Source organism: Carcharodon carcharias, chromosome 9, assembly GCF_017639515.1.
Source record: "Carcharodon carcharias isolate sCarCar2 chromosome 9, sCarCar2.pri, whole genome shotgun sequence".
NCBI classification, from domain to species: domain Eukaryota; kingdom Metazoa; phylum Chordata; class Chondrichthyes; order Lamniformes; family Lamnidae; genus Carcharodon; species Carcharodon carcharias.
Window position 1 is genome coordinate 126,504,655 of NC_054475.1, and position 24,063 is coordinate 126,528,717.

The window sequence follows — 24,063 nt, forward strand, 5'->3', positions numbered from 1 at the left end:
TGGCCTAGTAGACATTTTCAAAGTGATGAGAGTCTTTGATAGAGAAGACAAAATAACTATTCCATATGGTGAGTGGGTCAATAACTAGAGGTGATAGATTTAAAATCATTGGCAAAAAATCGAGAGGGGTGAATTGCAGAAATGTTTTTACTTGGAGAGTTGTCAGGATCTGGAACTTTCTACCCGAAAAGAGGGTGAAGCCTGATTCCATAAATAACCTTAAAAAGGAATTGGACAGATGCTCGAGCATAAGGAATTTGCAGGATTAAGGACAAAAGCCGGGGTGTGGGATGAAGCACAACTGCATTTTCTGAGAGCCAGCACAGACAGGTTGGACCAAATGGTTTCCTTCTATGCTGTAAGATTCTATGATTCTTTGAATTATGAAGTTAATTGTAATCCATTTGTGTAGGTGCTATATTATCACATGTTAAAGGTGTATTAGTGTTTCTAGCTGGTAAGGATCCAATAATATTGTTACATGAAAGAAAGATTTACCATTGTAATATTAGAATTAATTGTTCTTCATTGTGTTTTAGGTCTCCGTTTGTTAGCGTAACGGAATACTCACTTCTGAAAAATAACATTGTTCAGCTGTGCCTGGAACTAACAACCATTGTGCAGCTGGTAAGTATTAAACTCATATCGAATAGCCATATCACCAGAAAAAGATTGAGGTTGGTTGCCTTTTGACCCATTATCACCACCTAATTGAAATATTTCTTCATTTACAATAATTTTACAACGGCGCTTAATAAAATCATAAATATGTTGGTAGTTTGATAACTGAGATTACAGCACATGCATAAATTGATGGATGTACAGTCACTGACATATTTTTGATCAAACAAGACATCAAGCAATACGCAACATAAATCAGAATCAGTTAATGATGCTTGGACAGAATCTCATTCATGATTATCTGCAACTCTGCCTCTGAAAGATAAGTGAATCAGAAGATACAGAATATTTTAGCGATTGAGCCTATGCTCTTCAAGAGCTATGAACTGGAAAGAGCTAGAAGAGTAGAAGCAAGCTGACACTTTGGATGATGTATACATAGTTTTATATCTATGCTTCTTGGTCAATTATTTTGATTGTTAAAATGCTCTGATGCTACTCCCGCACTCAGCCATAAGTGATTTGTAATCCAGCCAGAGATATTTCTTAAAACAGCTGGATTACTTATGCTTGAGTTGTAAAGGGTTGCACATTAATAGAAAAATGTGACTTCCCTCAAAGGAAGGCAATTTTATTTGCAAATTTTTCTCAATGATAGATTCCTGCATTGATTTATAAAATGAATGTGTTTTGAAATGAAACATCGAAGTCCAGGTGCTCTGTACTGTGTTCTATTCCAACTCAGTCCTTTTCAGACTTCAAATCTGTGGAATTCCCTTTGAGAGTGTTTAACCCATTCAGAACCAATCCACTTACATTGAGTTAAAATTGGGCCCAGCCTCCCCGTACAGTTTGCTCCTGTTCACTGCAGGTGGCAACTTTTAAATGCAGCCTGTGCCTCCTATGAACTAAAGTTCAAAAAACTTAAACTTCTAGAAAATGGAATGAATGATCAACCCTTTTATTGTTGGTCTACTTAATATAGTATGGAATACCCATCAAATGTTCTTGATTTATCCCATAGACCAAAGAAAGTTGAGGGAGCCACATATTTTCAGCTAACCTACAGATTTATTGCAAGAAGGAGCAAGTAAATTCAACAGAAAAAACATTAGCAATACTTAACTTTCATCGGTGCATTAAATTATTTAGAGTCCAAAATAAATCAATTTTTGATTCTTAGTCCTTTAAACTTTCATTAATTTTTGTATCAGTGCATATCTTTACAAAGAATTTTTGTATCACACTTCTGTCTGGCGGTCACCCATTCCATCTCTGCTTGCACTTCCTTAAGCTGCGGGATGACCACGTCCTGAAACGTGCTATCCACAAATGAAATGAAGAAGTGGCCATTAGCTTCTTGTATATATGACAGTTTAAAGAAACCTCTAAGCACAGAACTGTCAATCAAATCTGCACACAGACACAGCGGAGGATCCTGAAACAAAATCAGTGCTCAACACACACAACTGATCTGATGAAGGGTTCACACCCATCCCTGCCTCCAAAATGGCCTTTTCTCATTACAGCTGCTAATTGACTTGCCATATATTTCCAGCATTTTCTGTTTCTATTTCCAGTTTCCTGAATTTGTGGTTTACCTTTTTTATTTATTCCATTTAATTGAATGATACATCATGCCTTGCCCAGACATGGCATGGCAGGTTAATACCTCGAGGCATAGCAGAGTTCATACTGGAAAAATACATTCTGATTTTTTGAGGCTTGGATCTTTGAGGTGAACAGTTTCCCACTGAGTTTTTTTTTGTTGTTTCTTTGCTCTATTGCATTACTAATATCATTAGTTTAGCTCTTTCTTTCTCTGCCTCATTTTCTTGCTCCCCCTTCACCACCCGCAGCTGCCTCACTTGATTTCTCCTCCACAGTATTGCTGCCAGCTGCAATTTAAATGCAGCAACACCTCAGATTGGGAATTCCTAGTGCATGCAGGGGCTTGGAGAACATAGAGAAGCTCCTGGAGGGTGATTCAATGCAGGTGTGATTACACAAAGGGCCATTTTGCTGGCATCCACCCTTACTTTGGGGGGAAACAGAGTCAGCTTTGCACTCTCTCCTTGAGCTGGACCTTCAGACTGTAATGAATGCAGATTGCTGGTGCCTTTGATGGGTGAGTTTCCACACCCATGTCATTCCAAACCACTATAAAATAAGTCTGATGTACAGTATTGAGCAAATGACAGAGGTGTTGCTTATCACTGGAACCTCTGCCTCTCCTTGCAGAAAAACAGAGGCAACATAACATTCTCACTGAGGTTTGGGGTGGGGTGGGGGGTGGTGGTGGGTGGGTTTGGGTGGAGGCAGGGTTTGCGCAGGGCTTGCGAAGAAAAATAATTTTGTTGGTCAGGCTTTAGCTTGGGTCACTGCAGAGTGAAGGTTCTTCTACTCTGCTCAAACAGTGTTAATAGTGGTCAACCTCAGAAGAATGCAGGGGGGCGTGGGGAGATGTTTTGATCAACAAGCTTGGCTGGGTTGGAGTTGGGCTGGGTGAGGGGTGAAAATTTTGTGATTTTTACAGTAAGACACAGCCGAACTCCACCATACCCACTCTCTGGTACCAGCAAGAAACTTACATGTTGAAATTGGGGATTTCCTCATTGGAGACTTCAGGAGAGAGATGTTAAAACAGCGAGACTCAAGTGGGAGTAAGAGTAAAGTAAAAGCTAGGGTCCATATTCTATTTAGTTAAGATATGTCTTGGGAACTCAGTCCCACGATTTGAACATTCTGCACTATGTGAGAAATCCTAAACGTTCCTTGCAGTCTGGATGACCAAGTGTGCAGGAGGTGCCTCCGACTGGTGCAACTAGAGCTCCAGGTTTTGGAGCTTGAGCAGCAGCAGGGGGCACTGCGGTGCATTCATGAGGCTGAGAGGTTTGTGGATAGCACGTTTCAGGACGTGGTCATCCCGCAGCTTAAGGAAGTGCAAGCAGAGATGGAATGGGTGACCGCCAGACAGAAGAAGGGGACCAGGCAGGTAATGAGGGAATCCCCCAGGTGCATCTCGCTTCCAAACCGTTTTTCAGTCTTGGAAAATGGCGAGAGTGAGGATTACTCTGTGGAGGCCAACCAGAGCGAAGGGCATGGCATAGTGGATGGTCCAGCTGCTTAGGTGAGGAGGAAGAAGTGTGGATGGGCGGTAGGGGATTCATTAATGAGGGGAGTAGACAGGTGCATCTGTGGATTTAGACGTGACTCCAGGATAGTATGTTGTCTCCCGGGTGCCAGGGTCAACACTCATGGAACGGCTGCGGGGCATTCTGAAGGGGGAGGGTGAACAGCCAGAGGTCATGGTCTATGTTAGGATCAATGACATAGGAAGAAAGAGAAATGAGGTCCTGCAAGCAGACTTTAGGGAGTTAGGTAGGAAATCGAAAAGTAGGACTTTAAAGGGAGTAATCTCCAGATTACTCCTGGTGCAACGCAGTATAGGAACAGAAGGATAGAGCAGACGAATGCGTGGCTGGAGAGATGGTGCAGGAGGGAGGGCTTTAGATTCCTGGGGCATTGGAACCGTTCCCATGGGAGGTGGGACCTGTACAAGTTGGACGGGTTACATCTGAACAGAAATGGGACCAACATCCTCACGGGGAGGTTTGGTAATGCTGTTGGGGCGGATTTAAACTAAATTGGGGGTGGGATCCTGAAAAGTGGTTCAGAGGGGAGAGAAGCTGAGATGGAATTAGAAGTTAAAATGCTAATAAGTGAGTCTGGAAGGCAGAGGAAACATAGGCTAGATAAGAAAGAAGTGAGTTCAGCAAGGCTAAATGGAATATATTTTAATTCAAGGAGCCTGGGGAATAAGACAGATGAGCTGAGGGCACAGATAGGCAGGTGGCAGTATTATATCATAGCTATGACTGAGACTTGGCTAAAAGATGGGCAGAATTGGCAGCTCAACATTCCTGGTTATAGGGTATTCAGACGAGATAGAGGGGGGATAGAAGAGGAGGGGGTAAGCAACATTGATCAAGGAGTCAATTATAGCAGAGAGGAGAGACGATATCTTGGAAGGATCATCAAATGAGGCTATATGGGTAGAAGTAATAAACACAAAAGGGGCAAACACACTGTTGAGTGTGAACTATAGGCCCCCAAACAGTCAGGGAGAGATCGAGGATCAAATATGTAATCAAATTTCAGAGAAGCATAAGAATAATAAGGCAGTAATAGTAGGGGATTTTAACTACCCAAATATTAACTGGGATAGTTTTAGTGTGCAAGGTAGGGAGGGAGCAAAATTCTTAAGTTGCATCCAGGAGAGCTTTTTTAGCCAGTATGTAGAAAGCCCAACAAAGGAGGGGGCAGTTCTGGACCTAATATTCGGATTGAGCCCAGGCAGGTGGAAAGCGTATCAATAGGGGAGCATTTCAGAGATAGTGACCATAACTCAGTTAGATTTGGGATAGTTATGGAAAAGGATAAGGTTGGGCTGGGAATAAAAGTTCTAAACTGGGAAAAGGCTAAATTTACTAAGATGAGATACGATTTGGCCCAAGTGGAGGGGGAGCAGCTGCCTGCAGATAAAACTGTGTCAGAGCAGAGGGAGGCATTCAAGGAGGAAATAGCAAGAGTACAGGGCAAATATGTTCCTGGAAAGACAAAGCGGCGGGACCAAGTCCAGAGAACCCTGGATGTCAAGGGACATAAAGGTTAGGATTAAGAACAAAAGAGAAGGTTATGGCAGATACCAAGGGCTCAATACGGCAGAGTCCCTAGAGGTGCAGGGGAGAACTTAAAAAGGAAATTAGGAAAGTTAAGAGAGTGCATGAGAAAGCATTGGTGGGTAGAATAAAGGAAAACTCAAAGGGTTTTTTAAATATATAAACAGCAAGAGAATAACTAGGGAAAGAGCAGGGCCAATTAGGGACCAGAGAGGTAATCTGTGTGTGGACCTGGAAGACGTCCTCAATGAATACTTTGCATCAGTCTTCACAATGGAAAAGGACAACAAATTAGGTGGAGGACTATGAAATATTAGAGGAAATTAACATAGAGAGAGAGGAGGTACTTGTGGGTTTAGTGGCCTTAAAAGCTGATAAATCCAGAGGCCTGGATGCGGTGTGTCCCAGACTTTTGAGGGAGACAAGGGAAGAGATATCAGGAGCCTTGGCAGTCATTTTCAAATACTCTCTGGCCACAGGTGAGTTACCAGAGGATTGGATGACTGCTAATGTTGTCCCATTATTAAGAAAGGAGGAAAGGATAGACCAGGAAATTACAGGCCAGTCAGTCTAACCTCAGCGGTGGGGAAGTCACTAGAAAGAACTCTGAGGGACAGAATATATCTGCACTTGGAGAGATACGGATTAATCAGGGGTAGTCAGCATGGATTTGTTCAGGGAAGGTCATGTTTGACAAATTTGATCGAATTTTTTGAGGAGGTGTTGATGAGGGTAATATATTTGATGTGGTTCACATGGACTTTAGCAAGGCTTTTGATAAGGCCCCTCGTGTCAAACTGGTCAAGAAAGTAAGAGCCCAAGGGATCCAAGGCAAAGTGGCACATTGGATCCAAAATTGGCTGAGGTGCAGGAGGCAGAGGGTGATGGTAGAGGGATGTTTCTCTGATTGGAATTCTATTTCCAGTAGGGTTCCTTTTCCTGTTGCCGCTGGGATTTTACCTGGAGGGGCAAGCTGGCACCAGGTGTCTAGCCCGTCACCTTTCACTGGACTGGTTGTCAGTCAAGGGAGCATTGCCTTCTTTTCAGGGCCCCCAAGCTGATTGGAGGCTCCATAACACCATAAGATATTTTCACCTCCAAACCCCGACCCCCATCCACTGTGTTTTCTCTCCCCCTCTTGTCCTGTCCAACCAACCTCCCCACACCCCTCCTACCCTCCTCACCAGGGCTTGCCAGCCAGGCCCCATCGAGGCCCCAGACTTACGATAAAGTCCAACTCCATTACAGCTTCCTTCAGTCATGGCCACCATTCCCAGTGGTGCTGCTGGGACTAGAGAACTGACCTTATAAGAAAAAACCATAGCATTTTATCGATCACCTGCATGTACCCTTGGATGCAGTGCATCCTTTGTGGCTTCAGTAGAGGTGGAATCATAGAACGGTCACAGCACAGAAGGAAGCTACTCAGCCGATCAAAAGAAAAAGGTGGATGTTTGAAATTTGTGAATTTACAAAAAAAGAGTGATTTCAGACACTTTCTACTTGTTTTTGAAATCTATTGTCAATAGTCAGGATTCACAAACTTTTTCCTGTTCAGTTTAGTATGACACAGAGGAAATATAACTGCATCAGGACATGTGGGGCAGAATTTTGCAGTCGGTTTGTGGGGACGGGCCCAACACACCAACGCGTAAAATGACACGTGATGACGTTGGGAGTCCACATGATGTCATCGCACATCATCTTGATGTTTCGTTCAGCAGGTGTGCGCCAGAGGCAGCTGTGCGCCTGCCAAACTGTCAACAGCCTATTAAGTCCATTAAAAAAGTAATTAAACTTGTTAAGAATGCTGCCTGTCCAACCTCAAGGCTGGCGGGCAGGCCAAGAGCCCAAGCAGCCTTCGCGTTTTTCAGGAACCCTCATCCACGGGCGGGATGAGATTTCCTGAAGCGTTTATAAAACAAATAACTTTTCCTAACTTCAGAAACATGTCCCAGCTCATGTGACACTGTCACATGAGGGGACATGTTTGAATAAATTTTTACTTTATTTCTTAAAAAGTTCTCTAATCCGTTCAGTCTCCCTGAGGCAGCTCTGTGCCTCAGGGAGATTGCTGCGCTGTTAGGCGCGCATGCGTGAAAGAGTACAGGCCCCGACTCACTCTCCTCTCCCTCCCGTCCGCACAGGTAGCATTGAATGCTACTGGACGCGCGTCACGCTGGGTGGGCCTTAATTGGCCCGCCCGCATAAAATGGTGGTGCGCAGCCGATCACGGTGGGTGATTGGCTCCGCACCCGTCCCCACCCGCTCCTGCCCAGCCCACCCGCCATAGGAAAAATGCTCCCCATGGAAAACTTGTCATCTTCTATGCCAGCTGTTCACAAGAACAACTCAGCTAGTTCCATTCACCCACCCTTTTCCCGTGAATCTGACCTACACTCAGTGTGTTTTGAAGCCCTTAAGTGCCTCACCAAAGATGATGATTCATCCTCCTCCTGATTACACCCAGCAGTAATCTCAGCGAGATATTATTGAGTTTTGAGGATGCTTTTGCTCTATGCTCACCATCCATCCTGAATGCATCAGATTTCCAATGGCTCCCTTATCCTTTAAATATAACTGAAATTGCACCGTGCTGGTGTGCAAAGCTTGGAGATGTGAAACCTGAAGTCAAAATTAATTCATACAATCTAATTGTGATCGCAAATTCAGATGCAGTCAGTTGATAACCGGGCTTCCCAATGCAATTCTGTGCCCCTGCTTGGAAGCTGCCTTCAGATTAATATCGAGGCCCATGGGTTTATCACAACACAAATGTGAACCTTTCGATTTAGTACATTACCCATGTTTCTGAATGAACTGTCAGTTTTTATTAAATGATAGATAATTTAGTAAAACAGACTCACACTCAGAAGAAATTGGGTTAAGAGATAGGCAACACATTTGGACAACATGGCTATCAATATAAAAGCAGTTCCACTCACCCAAGAACGAGACCACTGCTTATTTGGAGGATAAACTTCAACATGGACTGAGCAGCCTACTTCCATAACATAATTGCTACTCAGTTTTATGTTACAAGGAGACAATTTTGTGTTGCCCCTCACAAATGGAAGGAAAATGAGACCTTCATGACATTAGTCTGTCTGGATTGACATCCTACTCTCAAAAAGGTACCTGCAAAAGAGGTATTACGCCATGCAACAAAATCACTAGTTGCTGAGGATGTCATGAATATTGAAAAATGATTTCATGTCTGCAGTCAAGGAACTGCAGGAATGTATCTATGAATGCTGACAGTGAATATCTAAAAAATAACACTTGCCAGGTAGTCTCATTCTTAAGTTTGAATCATATAAAGCTATCCTTCACTCTGAAATATTGAAACCATTATAAAATTAATTCATGCTTTCCTCATTTTAAAATTATTCTAACCTTTAGAGTTAGGAATATGGCTTGGGCACTAACGTGAAATGGGCAGTATTTTATCAGTTGCCCATCTACTTCGCTGCCTACAGGATCAAACAGGTGAAACGGGCAGTGTTGCCAAGAAGATGCACGAAAATTTAAGACACGGCCACACAGAGCAGACTACAAATGGAACTGAATATCTAGCAAGGTGTACAACAGGTGGACAATTTGACATCGTCATTTAACGCTTCCATCCATAACTAATTTCTAGCCCTTAGACATCCAGAAACTCCAAGAAGATTTTAGTCTCCATAAGGCAACTACCGGAGATCGTGGCTTACAAGTTGATCTGGCTTATAAGACGACCCTATTATTTTCCAGCACGTAAATGCATATTTAGGACTATACTCAGTGTATAAGTTGACCACATCCTCCCCCCAACCTGCCATCAGCACCATTTTTCAGCTAATTATTGCGTGTTCAGGGCTATACTCACATTAGGATTCGGCTTCAATTTTTCAGCTCAGAGATACATGTTTAGGGTTATACTTGCTTTATAATTGAATGCATGGGATCAAACAGGTGAAATGGGCAGTGTTGCTAAGAAGATGCATGGAAATTTAAGACATGGCTACACAGAGCAGACCACAAATGGCGACCAACGACCAGGAATTTTTTCACATTTCAAAATGGTGACTCCCTAAACCAACATGGGCGATTCACAATTTGTATTCGGCGTATAAATCAACCCCCATTTTTGAAAGGGTTTTTTCCTTTCCCAAAGCTTCAAAGGTTAACTTGGAAGCCAAGATCTATGTTAGTTCCATGCCTTCTCTATATTGACACTGAAAGCAAATAAAATTACCTAATATCAGGAACCCCTTCATTAAAGAAACATTAACTTTAAACTATGAAAATAAATATGAAGTACATAACATTAAAATGTTTGATTTTTCCTTACCCCCACTGCAGCCTATTTTCACTGCTATTCATATTTTCTCTGTCTTACTTTTTTTTAACTTTATTGTTTACATATTTATTTTACATATATTACTTATCTGTCTCCTTTTCGTTCCCAATCTTCCTTTTAGAGATACAAGCGTTATTTAAAAAATGGATTTTCTTCGGCTGAAAACTATAGTAGTTTTAAAGTGTTTTTTCAACTAATCAACATGTTTTTGAGCTTAAAACTCAGACAAGCTGCTGCGATTCTTTGTAGCTGGTAAGTCCCACACCTTGCCAACAGTGCATAGAAGGTTAATTAGTGGATGTTACAAAGGGTCATCTCACATTTTGTGCTGTACCCTTTGCCTGACAAGCGCAGCTAACTTTCGTATTAAAAATATCATAACCAGGAATTTGAAATGAAATTGATCAATATGTCACCCAGGCCCAAGTACTTTGTGACTGAACAGTGAGTCATGAGTTTTTAGCTTTGTAACTCAACATAAATTCACAATATTGAAATTGGTATGTATTGAGCTCTAGATGGAATTCAGATCTGCTTTCAGCTCTGTACAACATATCATCCCAAAAGAGCAGCAATGTCTAATTTACTGTAGTAGTCAGTTATGTCTAGGGACACTGTGCAAGTAGATTGCCACACTTATCCTCTGGGATGGAAAGCAGAGAAGATCCTCATTCATATTTAGTTTCCACCCTACTGCTAAGAGACTACTGATGTTCACACATCCTATCTTTCCATCTGACAGGTGCATCATCAATTTACCTTCCTGCCTCAGGCAGTTGAGTACAAATTACATGAAACAATGAACAGTTGATGTGACACCACTCAGTGCTGGTAGCAATTCTTGCATTAAGTTACAGGAAAACTGATAACCAAATTCAAAATTTGAAAATGATTTTTCTTCGAACAATGTTGTGGACCATATATTGACTTCCTTCATGTGGAAGCTTCAGAATGTGCTCATCTGGTTTTCTTAAAATAGACAGTTGTTCAGCTATCTTGCGATTAAATAATTTAAAATGTGCATGGACAGTGAGGCTGACCACATATGGAGCTCACTCATACTCTCTCTCTCTCTGTGTTACATATGCAGAGAGATTAATGTATTTGGATTGAATAAACTGGGTGACTCAATATTTCAGAAAATAAACTATGATGGCTGGGATTTTCCGGCCCCATTGTGGGCGGGAGCCGCTGCAGGCAAGGCAGTGCCCCAGCCAGAATTCCATTGACCTGCAGCGGGACCAGAAGATCCCGGCGGCAGGCGGGTGCAGAAAATCCCACCCCATTTCTTTCTTTTCAGAACTTACTCAGTTTGTAAATATTTCTCTACAAATTGAACTGAAAATTTTTGTGCTGAAAGGAGGACTCCCACTTCCTCTACCTCCAGTACACTGTTCAAGTTCCCCTTAGAGTTTGGAAGTGCCAGGATCTTGTCCCAGCGATGATGAAAGAATGGCAATTTTTTCCAAGTCGGGATTGTGTGTGACTTGGAGGGGAACTTGCAAGCGGTGTTGCTCTCACATGTCGGCTGCCCTTGCCTTCTAGTAAAGGTTGCAGGTTTGGAAGGTGCTGTCGATGAACCCATGGTGAGCTGCTGCAGTGCATCTTGTATATGGTACCCACTGAAGTCACATTTGCCAGTAGTGGAGGGAATTAATGTTTAAGGTGGTGATTGGGTTGTAGATCTAAAAGGCTGCTCTGACCTGGATGGTGTTTAACTTCTTGAGCGTTGCTGGAGCTGCTCATCCAGGCAACTGGCAGGCATTCTATTACACTTCTGAAGTGCTATATAGCTGGCGGACAGGCATTGGGGAGACAGGAGGTGAGTCACTCATCACAAAATACTGAACCACTAATCTTTTCTTGGTAGCTCCAGTATTAATGTGGCTGATCCAGTTACATTTCTGGTCAACGGTGACTTCCATGATGTCAGTGGTTAATCTCAAGGAGAGGTGGTTGGATTCTCTTTTGCTGGAGGTGATCATTGCGTGGTACATATACGAGGTGATGCTTCATGCTACTTCTCAGCTCAAGCCTGGCTATTGTCCAGGTCTTGCTGTATGCAGACACAGATTGCTTCAGTATCTGAGGAATTGTGAATGGAACTGAACATGGTTTGATCATCAGCGAACATCCCACTGCTGACCTTATGATGGAAGGAAAGTAATTGATGAAGCAACTGAAGATAGTTGAGTCTAGGACATTGCCCTGAGACTGAGCTGATTAGCTTCTAACAGCCACAAACATCTTCCTTTGTGCTAGGTTTGACTCCAACTAGTGGTTGTTTCCAACCCTGATTCCAATTGACTTCAATTTTTCAAGGGCTCCTTGGTGCCACATTCAGTCAAAAGCTTCCTTGATGTCAAGGGCAGTCACTCTCACCTTACCTCATGTCTTCAGCTCTTTTATCTATGTTTGGACTAAAGGTGTAATGATGTCTTGAGCTGAGTGATCCACAGTGCTCAACTGTGAATCCACAATTGCAGCTGATAATCTGCATGCTATCCTCCTGTACCCTCTAGTACAATCCATTGGTAAATGACCATCGATGGGAGAACTGCAACGAGCAATCAAACAGATGAGAAACAACAAAGCTGCAGCTCCAATAGTATTCCAACTGAGGTCTTCAAAGCTGGCGGACTTTTGCTCAGATCAGGACTTCATGCAGTCATCCTACAGATTTGGGAGGAAAAAGAACTCCCCACCCACCTCCTATTTCAGAAATTCAGCAATTGTAACTATCTTCAAGAAGGGAGATAAATCATGCTGTGGAAATTATCGATGTCCATAGCAGAGAAGATTCTGACACGCATTCTCCTAAATTGCCTACTTCCTGTGACTGAGGAAACCCTCCCAGAGACGCAGTGTGGCTTTAGACCTTCCAGAAGAACTTCCTTGTTCTTCGTTGTCAGACAAATCCAAGAAAATTGGTGAGAACACCAGGGGAAGAATTTTCCCCCCGTCTTGGGGGGGGGGGGTGGGTGGCGGGGTGGCAGGTGGTGGTGGGAAGGTTGTGCTGGGGCGGGTGGGAGCGAGCGCAAATCCGTTTGGTGCTCCCAATCAGATGCGTGCTGCCATTTTAAGTGGGCGGGCCAATTAAGACCCACCCAGCATGACGCACACCTGGAAGCGCTGTGCGCTCCCTGTGTGGGCGGGGGGGATTCCCTGAGTTGGGGCCTGCGCTCTTTCGCATGCACATGAAAGAGTGCAAAAATCTCCCTGAGGCACAGAGTTGCCACAGGGAGATTAGTTTAAGTTGTGGAAAGTTTAATAAAGGTGGAAAAACATTTTAAGGACAAGTCCCCTCATGTGAAACTATCACATGAGCTGGGACATGTCCATTAATGTTTTCAACATTTTTTATTTAATTAACAAACCCTTCATGAAACCTCATCCTGCCAGTGGATGAGGTTTCATGAAAAATGCAAAGGCTGCCTGGGCTCTTCGCCTGCCCGCCAACCTTAAGATTGGATGGTCAGCATTCTTAACAACTTTAATTAGTTTACTAATGGCCTTAAAAGGCCTTTGACAATTCGACGGGCATGCAGCCGATGAGGCTGCGTACCCGCTGAACTGACAATCTAACTGACCCACAGTGACATCGGGATGCACGCCCAATGTCACCACTCATCATTTTAGGTGTCAGCGAGCAAGCCTTCCTCCGCTTGCTGATGGGAAAATTCAGCCTCTGGAACTCTTTCATAAAAGCAAAATACTGCACATGCTGGAAATCTGAAATTAAAACAGAAAATGCTGGAAAAACGCAGCACGTCTGACAGCATCTGTGGAGAGAGAAACAGAGTTAACATTTTGGGTCTGTCTGAAGAAGAGCCATACGGACTCGAAACATTAACACTGTTTCTGCCTCCACAGATGCAATCAGACCTGCTGAGTTTTTACAGCATTTTCTGTTTTGATACCAGGAGTTCTTCATTGCTTTTATTAACCTGACCAAAGCATTTGACTCAGTAAATCACAAGGTTCTGTGGATTGCGCTCCCAAGATTTGGATGTCCAAAAACCTTCATCACAATCCTGCTACTGCTTAATGATGATATGACTGCAACTGTCTTGAGTGGGAGCTCTGAAATAGATGCCTTCAAAATCCAGACTGGTGCCAAGCAAGGCTGAGTGATAGGCCCCATACTATTTACAATCTACCTGACAGTGACTATTCACCTCATCAAAGATCAATAACAACTGCCCTCTGGTTTGAGTGTTAAATACTGGGTCGATAGAAATCTCTTTAACCTCAGTCACTCAAATGCCAAAACTAAACTGACCACCATAGATATACATGGGGCAGAATTTTCTGGCTGGTGGACGGGCGGAGCGGGAGCAGGCGCGGGCCTGATCGCTGCCCACGATTGGGTACACACGGCCATTTTATGCAGGCGGTCCAATTAAGGCCCGCCCAGCGTGAATCACGGCTCCCGAGGGCAGCGGGAGTGGGCGGGCGGCAGCAGGACTATAATAACCGGCAAGTCCAATGGCGACCCAGTGGCCTGTTTTAAAAAGCTGCTGCAGCCTTTCGAAGACTGTCAAACATGGCTACTGGAAGGGCTCCCCAAAGAGCTGCTGGTGAGCAGGGCGGGTGGGGGGGGGGGCACTGTGCCCCTCGTTTTTCCAATTATTGCCTTGCTGCCCTCCTTGAGGAGGTGGCAGCATATCAGGAGGTCCTCGTAACCCAGGACAGGAGGAGGAGGCCCCCCCCACATGACCAAATGTGCCTGGGAGGAGGTGGCGGAGGTAGTGAGCTCCCATGACGTGGTGCGACGCATGTGGATCCAGTGCCGCAAGCGCTTCAATGACCTCTTGAGCTCGGGAAGGGTGAGTACCACGTTGGCATAGGTCAATTAACCTAGCCGGTCGGCTTCCACCCTCCCCCCCCCCCGCCCAAGTCTGAGTGTAGTGACTGCATTCAATCATTGATGGCATGTGTCCTTCACTGGGCGGGCCAGCAGATATTGCCCATGCCTAGGTCACCCTGAGAGGATGGTGATCAGGTGGGTTCTGCACCCGTAGCATGTAGTACACTGAGACCCGCATTACTGTTTTGGGGGGCAACCTGGAGGAGCTGCACCTAGGTACAGTGCTGGCACTCCAGGACATGTCAAAGTCAGGGTGATGACATGCTGGTAGGGGAGCTTCAAGGTGGCATGGCACCAATCAATCTGCTGTCCTCTGCACTCCACGTGCTTGCGCCTCCTTGCTATGGAAGGTTAGACCTTGTGGTGCCAAATGTGATGCAGGCAGCGTTTGACTAAGGGTGGGGGGTGTGGGGATGTGGATGGGACAGGCCTCTCAACTTTGTGTGAGTGTTCGGCAGCAGCGGGGTGAGGAGGTACTGGAGCCCTGCAATGTCCCACTCTGGTTGGGGTGGACCATCCACAAAGAGAATCCAGGTATAAGTAGCACTAATCAAAACTCTTCTCTCCTTTTCAGGAGAAGAATGCACATAATGGCGAGCAGGTGAGGACTGGCAGAGGGCCAGCCCAGGTGGCGATGCTTAGCCGGTTCGAGCAGGAGGCCCTAGATCTAGAGAGGCACCATGTGCCCAGGTCCACTGGTGTCGGTGAAGCTGGGGTGACACAGGCAGGTAGGTTTGCCTAGCATTGAGGTCACCATTGTTCTCCCAACAGCCGTGGCAGTGCTGAATGTTCAGTGATTGAAGTTTGCAACGTGGCATAATGATGAGCGCATAATGATCTGGGGGGACAGGGATGCACATTGACATTGTCTCCACGTTAACTGATCCAATGTCCTTGTTCTTCTTTTCAGCATCAGTGGAGCAGGGCCAGAAAGAGGAGCAGCAGAGACCCCCCTCTCACACCTGAGGGCCCTGAAGTCTCACCAGCGTCACACCATCTCTGCCAGGCAGGCACCAGTGCAGATAATAGCACAACAGTGGGAATTAGAACATCAGCTAATGTCCCAAGACGCAGCGGTGATGGCACTTCATAGTTGCTGGAGGAACTGACAGAGACAGAGAGTGTCCATGGCACCAGCATTCGGAGGACTGCAGGGGACCAGGCACATGCTCAGTTGGTGGCTGATGATGTGCCTCTGGAGTCGTCTGCAACGCAGCAAACACAGGAAATGCAGCCAGGTGTGCAGAAGCATCTGGTGGAGATACATGAAGTTATGCTTGGCTTGGTGTCTGTGGTGGAGGAGTCTATGCGGATGATCGCCGATGCAATGAGCTTCATCGCCGAGCACCATGCGTCCTTTATGGAGAGACTGGCGGCTCTCGTGGAAAGGCTCCTCCAGGAGACCAATCAGGGCTTCTTGGAGATACACTCAGACCAGCAAGCCCTCACATTGGCACTGACTTCAGCCGGTCAGTGCCAGTGTGGGAGAGGGTATGGGCACCAAGTTCCCCAGTTCGGTGCCCATCCATCCATGGTGAGCAGGGAGATCCAAATCGACCTCAGGTTGGCGCAGCAGCTGCCTGTCATCTCTGTGGGCTCCTCTCAGGGCACTCCGGATGGGGCCGCAGTTCCTCCGCCCCTCTGCCAGTGACCATTGCATCCGATGAGGCTGCAATGACTGGGGAGATGCCAGCTGTGGAACTGGCAACTCCCTCCCAGGCAGGGCCGGCACAGGCTCCACAGGCCAGGGGACGGTGCCAAGGCCATCGAGGCCAACAGGACAGCAGGCTGCCTCAGATGCCATGGCCAGCGAGGGGCCAGCACCAAGACATAGCACCCGAAAACGTAAACATAAGGCACCTTAGGCACACTATGGGTTTATCACTGGTGCTTTTGTGTTGGCCCGCAATGAGGTCCTTATGAGCTGGTGTGATGTTGAACACCTTTGTCATTTTGTTTTCTTAAGTTCCTTTTGTTATAATATTAAATTCAGACATGTGATCATGGCTGAGGGTGCCTCTTTTCTTCTGCAAGTGGATGGTTACCAATAATGTTATGAGTGATTTTTGAGACATTCAGCTTTATTGACAAGGCCCTTAGTTAATGTTCTATCCAGGCAGATTTGCACTCAGGTATTGAGCCTAGAGCCTGCAGGCCAGGTTTGTCCTGGAGGTCCAGGTGGTGTGCTAGTTGAAGGTTCATTGGATTAAAGCCTCCCAGATGTCCCTGCCTCCCTGGAGTATGCCCGGGTCAGCATCTACCCCTTGAGCATTTCCCTGTGCGTGCTTATCCTCGGACTCACTACTGGACTCGTTTGCAGCTGCAGCCACTGCGTCTACATCTTCTTCATCCACAGCATCGCCCCTTTCCAGCACAAGATTTTGCAGAGCTCAGCATGCAACAACTATCAGCGACACAGGATCTGGGGGCTACTGGATTGCGCCCCCTGAGCGGTCCTGGCATCGGAAGCGCATTTGGGAAGATCAATGGCTCTCTCCACCACAGACCTTGTGGAGGCATGGCTCCTATTGTACTGTTGCTCAGCTTCTGTTCTTGGATGGCAGAGGGGTGTCATGAGCCACTTTCTGAGGGGATAGCCCTTGTCACCCAGCAGCCATCCATCCAGTTGGGCTGAAGCACTGAAGAACCCCAACAGCTGGGAGTGTCTGAGGATGTAGGCATCATGGGAGCTGCCTGGGTACTTGTACAGACTTCTAGAATCGGCATCCTGTGATCACACATTATCTGCAGGTTCATGGGGTGGAAGCCCTTCCTGTTGACAAAGGCACCGGGCTCACCTGCTGGTGCCTTGATGGCCACATGTGTGCAGTTGATTGCATCCTGGACACGGGGGAAGCCAGCTATGGCCGCGAAGCCTCTGGCCTGCTGTGTCTGGCTTGCCTGGTCCCAACAGTAGTGGCTAGAGATCAATGCACATCTGAACAGAGCATCTGTAACCTGCTTGATACAAGTGTGTACAGCTGATTGGGAAGATCACCCACCGACCCCTGGAAGGAACCAGAGGCATAGAAGTTGAGGGCAGCTGTGATCTTTAGAGCCACTGGCATGGGGTGTCCACCCACACAGTTAGTGGAGATTTCAGGGCCAATCATCTTACAGATATAGTTGACTGTCTCTCCTGAGAGATGGAGCCTCCTTCGGCACTGCACCTGAGACATGTTGAGGTAGCTGCTTCGCCGTCTGTATACCCTGGCAGCAGGATAGTGGCCTCTTCTGCGGCCCCTTCCACCTTGAACTACTTCTTGGCCCTGTGTCCCTTGTGCCTGTCCCTGTCCTCCCAAAGGGGGCTCCCCTGGAGGCTGAATGTGCACTCCCGGCCTCCTCCCCCTTCTAGCTCTTCCTTCTCCTCAGAGGAGTTGCCTCCAATGGAGAGATCACCTCTCATTCATGCAGAGCGCTGACCTGAAGGTTGTAACTCCAGTCCAAGCAGTTGGTATGTGTTTGGAAGTATTGCAGATCACACAGGCAAGTATCAGTAGCTTTGAAAAATCAATATTTGACAGAGCACATTTGTGACTCCACAGAGCCCTCTTATCTCACCCATGGATGAGGTTTATACAAATGTGTCCTACCCGCCTGTTCGTTGCGCCCGTGTGATGACTCGAAGATCGCACGGGCGCCGAAAAATCGCCACCAATTGGTGCCTTAAGGGCCTTAAGTGGCCTGTTAGTTAATGGCGCATGCGCATCAGAGATCATCGCATGCCTGCCCAACGAAATATCACGATGGCGTGTGGTGCCATCGGGACACTCACGTTGGCGCACGGGTCCTGCCCCTGCATGCCAACAGGAAAATTCTGCCCATGATCTAAGTTTGTGGATGACTGCAGTGTCATTGCCCACTCTGCACCAGATTGCAAGCCACTCTCGATGTGTTCAGTTCTGCTTACAAAAGACTCAGCCTGCCCTTGAATGTTGCCAAAACAAAACTCATATATCAACCCATACCAAATATTCTACCTCCCATATATGTTGAGGGAGGGCCTCTGGAATATGTTGACACCTCCCCTCCCATAGCAGCCATCTCTCTCAAAAGGTCAAAATTAATGAAGAGATCCAACACTGGACCAGCTGCACCAGCTCAGCCTTCTACAAACTATGGCAGTGAGTGTTTAACAATAACCACTTCTGCAAGTTAATAAAAGTCCTAGTGTACAGAGCAGTTGTCATCACCAGGCCCCTGGGCTGCAGAGAGACCAACACACAAAAGCGCTCAAGAAATTTAATCAGCAACGCCTCTGCCACATCCTCCAGATTCAATGAGAAGACCATTGAACAAATGCTCGTGCCTTTCTTGAAGCCAGCTGCACAAGCATTGAGGCAAAGTTCCTACAAAATCAACTTTGATTGGCTGGACACTATGCGGGGATGGCCAAAAAGCATCTCCCCTGCTTAGGTCCTGTTTTCTCAATGCTCAAAGGGCTAAAGTTCCAGGGAAGGAGAAAGACAATGGTTCAAAGACACTCTGAAGCTCTCCTTGAAGAGCAGCAGCATTGACATTAATGACTGGGAGGAGCTTGCTACTACCAATCATTCAAAATGGCGCCAACTTGTCCATCAAGCTGCATCATGCTTTGAGTCACAATGTCTTAATGATGAAGCAGAGTGAAGGCAGAGGAGGAGAGAAAAGGGAGCAAATCCTGCAATCCCGATCCCACCACATCATGGGATATCCTGCCCCATGTGCTCAAAGATCTGTGATCTGTGGCCCCCTGAAGAAGAGCAATTAGGGAGGGGCGATAAATGCTGGCCTAGCCAGCGACGTCCACGTCACATGAAAGAATAATTTTTTAAAATCGGCCTACTCAGTCAAATCAAGACCCATGACAGAAACTCATGACCCTGAGTAGACATCATCCTCGAATCAATGGACAGCTGACAATGATGACAACAATGATCCTGGCAGAACCCAAACTGGACAACGGACAGCAGGTTATTGCGTATAAATGCTGCTTAATAGCGTTGTCAATGACACCTTCCATCGCTTTGCTCATGATTTAGAATATACTGATGGGGTGGTAAATGGCTGGATTGCACTTATGTGTTTTCTTTTGTGGACAGGACATACCTGGGTGATTTTTCACTTTGTAGGGTAGATGCCGGCGTTACAGTTGTACTGGAACAGCTTATCTAGATGCACAACTAGCTCTGGAGCACAAGTCTTCAGGAGTAAAGTCGAAATGTCATCATTGCCCAATTACCTTTGCTATATCCAGTACACTCAATCATTTCTTGATATTATTTGGAGTGAATCTAATTGCCTGAAGACGGGCATCTGTGATGGTGTGAAAGCCGAGATGGACCATGCACTTGGAGGTTGTGACTTAAAGGTAGTTGCAAACACTTCAGCCTTGGCTTTTGCACTGGTCTTCTGGGCTCCACCACCATTGAGGATGGGGTTTTTATAGGAATTCCTCATCCCATTAGCTGTTTAGTTGTCCATCACTATGCATCGCTAAATGTGACAGCACTTCAGAGCTTTGATCTGATCCATTGCTTGTGGGATCACTTAGCTCTGCATACAGCATGCTGTTTTTGCTGTTTAGCTCCACCAGGTTTACACCCCATTTTCAGGTACATCTGTTGATTTTGCTGGCATGCTCTTCTGTACTCCTGTTTGAACTAGAATTGGTTGCCCATCTTGATGTAATCGGAGAATGGGGGTATTTCCCATTTGAGGTTACAAATTGTAGTTGAATACAATTCTGCTGCTGCTGATGATGGTCTATAGGGCCTCATAGATGCCCCGTTTTGAGCTGTTAGATCTGTTTTGAGTCTGTTCGATTTAGCACAGTGTTAGGGCCAAACAACATGATGGAGGGTGTCCTCAGTTTGAAGATAGAACTTTGTCTCCACAACAAATGTGCGAAGGTCACTCCTACCAGTATTGTCATGGACTGTCAGCTGCAACTGTAAATTGGTGAGGACAAGGTCAGATAGGTTTTTCCCTTATGTTGGTTCTCTCATCACCTGTCGCAAGTCCATCCTGGTAGTTATATCAGTAATGCTACTGAACCTGGTGGATGGACATTGTTGCTCCCCACCCAGAGTACATTCTGCACCCCTTGCTTCTTCCAAGTGGTTTCAATGTGGAGGAATACAGACTTATTAGCTGGGAGGGGCAGGGGGAGAGGGGCGGGTGCAAGTTCGTGGAATAGATGGTAATCAGCAGGAAGTTTCCATGCCCATATTTGACCTGTTGCCATTAGAGTTCATGAGGTCTGAAGTCAATGTTGAGGACACCTAGGGTCACCCTGTCCCAACTGTATGCCACTGCACCATCACCTCTGATGAGTCGGTCTTCTTACGATGGCAGGAAACACTCAAGGATTGTGATACTAGAGCCTGGACATTAAATGATAGGTTTGATTCTATGACAGCTATGTCAGGCTGTTGATTGACTGGTTTCTGAGACAGCTGTCCCAATTTTGGTACAAGCCCCTGATGTTTGTAAGGAGGACCTTGTGGAGTTGGCCAGCCTGGGTGTGCCTTTGCTATGTCTGAATCCAATGCTTAAGTCCATGCCAGGTGATCTGAAATAAAAAGAGAAAATGTTGGAAACAATCAGCAGGTCAGGTAACATCTGTGGAGAAAGAAACAGTTAATGTTTCAGGTCAATAACCTTCCATCAGAACACTGGGTGATTTGCCTAGCTTTGTTCTCAATGTACCTTTTTATAGTGGTTTGATGCGACTGAGTGGCTTGCTGGGCCATTTCAAAGGGCAGGTAAGATTCAACCACATTGCTTTGGGTCTGGAGTCACATATTGGCCAGGCAGGGTAAAGATGGCAGGTTTCCTTCCCTGGAGGACATTAGTGAATTAGTTTGGTTTTTAATGACAATCCAATAGCTTCATGGTCATCATTACGGACACCAGCTTTTTATTCCAGATTAATTTACTTGACTGAATTCAAATTCATAAACTGTTATGGTGGAATTTGAATTTATGGACCTATATGGGGCTAAGCATGGCAGCGGATGTGACAGTTTGTGCTGCTAGCCTGTAAGCCAGTTTGATAGCACCATCCCACCCCAGGGCCACTTTCCCAAAGACGGGATGGGGTTCAACAGGGCTCCTCACCTGCAAGTGGCTGGTAGCCAATTAGAGGTGTGAAATGGCCACTTATGGCCTATTGTCATAGGCTGACTTGAATTTGCCAAGACTAGGCTAGCTGCCTCAAGGTGGTTTCCTGGTGGTTGACTGTGGAGGCCAGTTCTCCAGGCAGGTTTTGAGTCCATCCCCGCCCATCTGGCCACACCTAAGACAGTAGGTAACCTCACCTTCACAATGGTGGTCTGGCTGTCAATTCCATTTCTAAATTTAAAAGTTTAAAAAGTTGGAGATTGGGTACCTCAAAATAACAGCACCCTTTCTCTCTGCCCTGGATTGGAGACTTCATCTCCTTCCAAATTGTAGTCTTTTATTGGCCCTCCAGCTTTTAGGTCCCACCTACCTTCTTTAATTGGATGGCTATATAGCTCACCCACTGGCCACAAAGTGGCCAATTTGGGGAAAATCACTGCCGAGTGACTGTTTACCACACAGTACGTACAAAATCCTGCCCAGTATCTTCGGATTATGCAATGACTCAACAGACAGTTTTCAACAAGAAACAGATAAAACTTTATTACAGAGAGCTTTTCAGGTGCTACATGCTCGATCAGGACTCTCGTCAGGAAGCCCCACCCCTTCGATTGCCTGTGCTTAGGGTCCATTGGTCAAGAGCATCCCAGAATGTCACGTGACCCCCTGATAGACAGCAGGAGAGGCTATACTTCCAGTTACAACAAATGATTAGCTCAGGCTTCTGGATTACTAGTCCTGTAACATAACCACTATACTACCATGCCTGTCTGTCGCACCTCAAAGTGTTACACTTTGTTGCAGAAAACAGAATAATTTATAATGCCGGGCTCGTTTAACCCAGAGCCAGAAATTTATAAGTAGCTGTAATTGTCTCCTAATTGTTCAAGGGAGTTTCCAAGCAGTTGCAATGACCTGGCATTGCCTATTTCAGCCACATCCTCACATGTAGTATTCAGCATTGTCGTTAAAAGCTATTTTAAACACTACCCCATTAAAAGTAGCAAAAGCTTGGCCTAAATAGTCAAGTGGTTATGGTACTGGGTTTGTAACCCCAAGCTCAAGAGTTCAAATCTCACAATGGCAAACTATGAAATAATGTAACATCATCTGAAACAGATGGAAACGGGTTTGTCCTCGAAAGAGTTAAAAGTAGCAAATCATCACAGCCTAACTGTAGGCAATGTAAGAGGGCAAACTGCTAGGTATTTAAAATGAAATGCTGAAATAAAAAGCCTCCATGTTGTGTAAAGGCCTATTAACTATATGCTTTCATAATACACCTGACACATCAAACACATTGTAACATAGAATTGCATAGTAAATATAGCACAGACACAAGTCATTAAGCTCAACCATTCGGCATTGATGCTGCACTCAAGCCTCCTCCCACACTTCCTCATCTAACTCCCTTCTCCCGGATATGCTGGTCTAGCCTTCCCTAAAAAGCATCCATATTGTTTGCCTCAGCCACCCACTGTGGCTGCAAATTCCACACTCTCACTATTTGCTAGGTAAAGAAGTTTCTTCTGAATTCCCTTTTTGATTTTTTGGTGACACTCTTATATTGATGGCTTCTGGTTTTGATCTTCTGCTACATGGAAATGGTCTGTGTCCATGCTATCAAAACCTTTCTTAATTTTAAAGATCTTGATTAGGTGTCTCCCCACACATCACCCCACCCCCTCCCCCCCCACCACTGCCACCACAATACACCCAGCCTTCTGTTTTCAAGAGAAAAGAGACTCAACCTGTTCAGCTTTTCTTGACAGGTAGTACCTCACATTCCTGAGATCATTCCTCTGAATCTCTTTTGCACTATCTCCAGTGTGTCTGTATAAGGTTCATAATATGATAACCAGAACAGTCCGCAGGACTCCCAAGTGTGGTCTCACAATACAAACTTAGCATAACTTCTCTCCTTTTCAATTCTGTCCCTCTTCAAATAAACCTTATTTGCTTGAATAAGGCTTTTTAAACATGTATCACCACTTCTTGTGATATGTGGATTCATACTTCCTTTGCTCCTCTACCTAATTTAGATTCTTATTCTCCAATATATGAACTCCTTATTTTCCCTACCAAAGTTATAAACCTAACCAATCTCCACTCCAAATTTTTATTATTGTGCGCAACCTGTTTGGTTGAATGAGCAATACATTCATATTTTCTTTCACGGTATCTTAAAGGGGGCAAGTTATTGAGCAGTCTTCACTGTACTTTCTGGGTTACCAAGGAGCTGTACATGTGCAGCTTACAGTGAGCATTCACCCTTAACTGAATTAGCTGCAAGTATCCCAGGGTAGGTCGTCCATATGGTGCTTCAGTCTTACGAAGTGCAGCAAGATCATGCAGTGACATTCATTGAACTTATCACATTTGGCCTTGATTTTATTTTCTTCTTTGATGCATTGTGAGTAAATTTAGAAAGCAATTTTGGCATT

At 45.5% G+C, this 24,063-nt stretch overlaps 1 protein-coding gene across 1 annotated transcript in view; it reads left to right on the forward strand.

Annotated features, from left to right (window-relative positions):
• si:ch211-26b3.4 (connector enhancer of kinase suppressor of ras 2) overlaps positions 1–24,063 on the forward strand; it is a 748,930-nt gene that overhangs the window by 235,065 nt on the left and 489,802 nt on the right. The window contains exon 4 of the mRNA XM_041195459.1: positions 540–627. Coding sequence (XP_041051393.1) covers positions 540–627 — 88 coding nt within the window. The remainder of the gene's footprint in view (positions 1–539; positions 628–24,063) is intronic.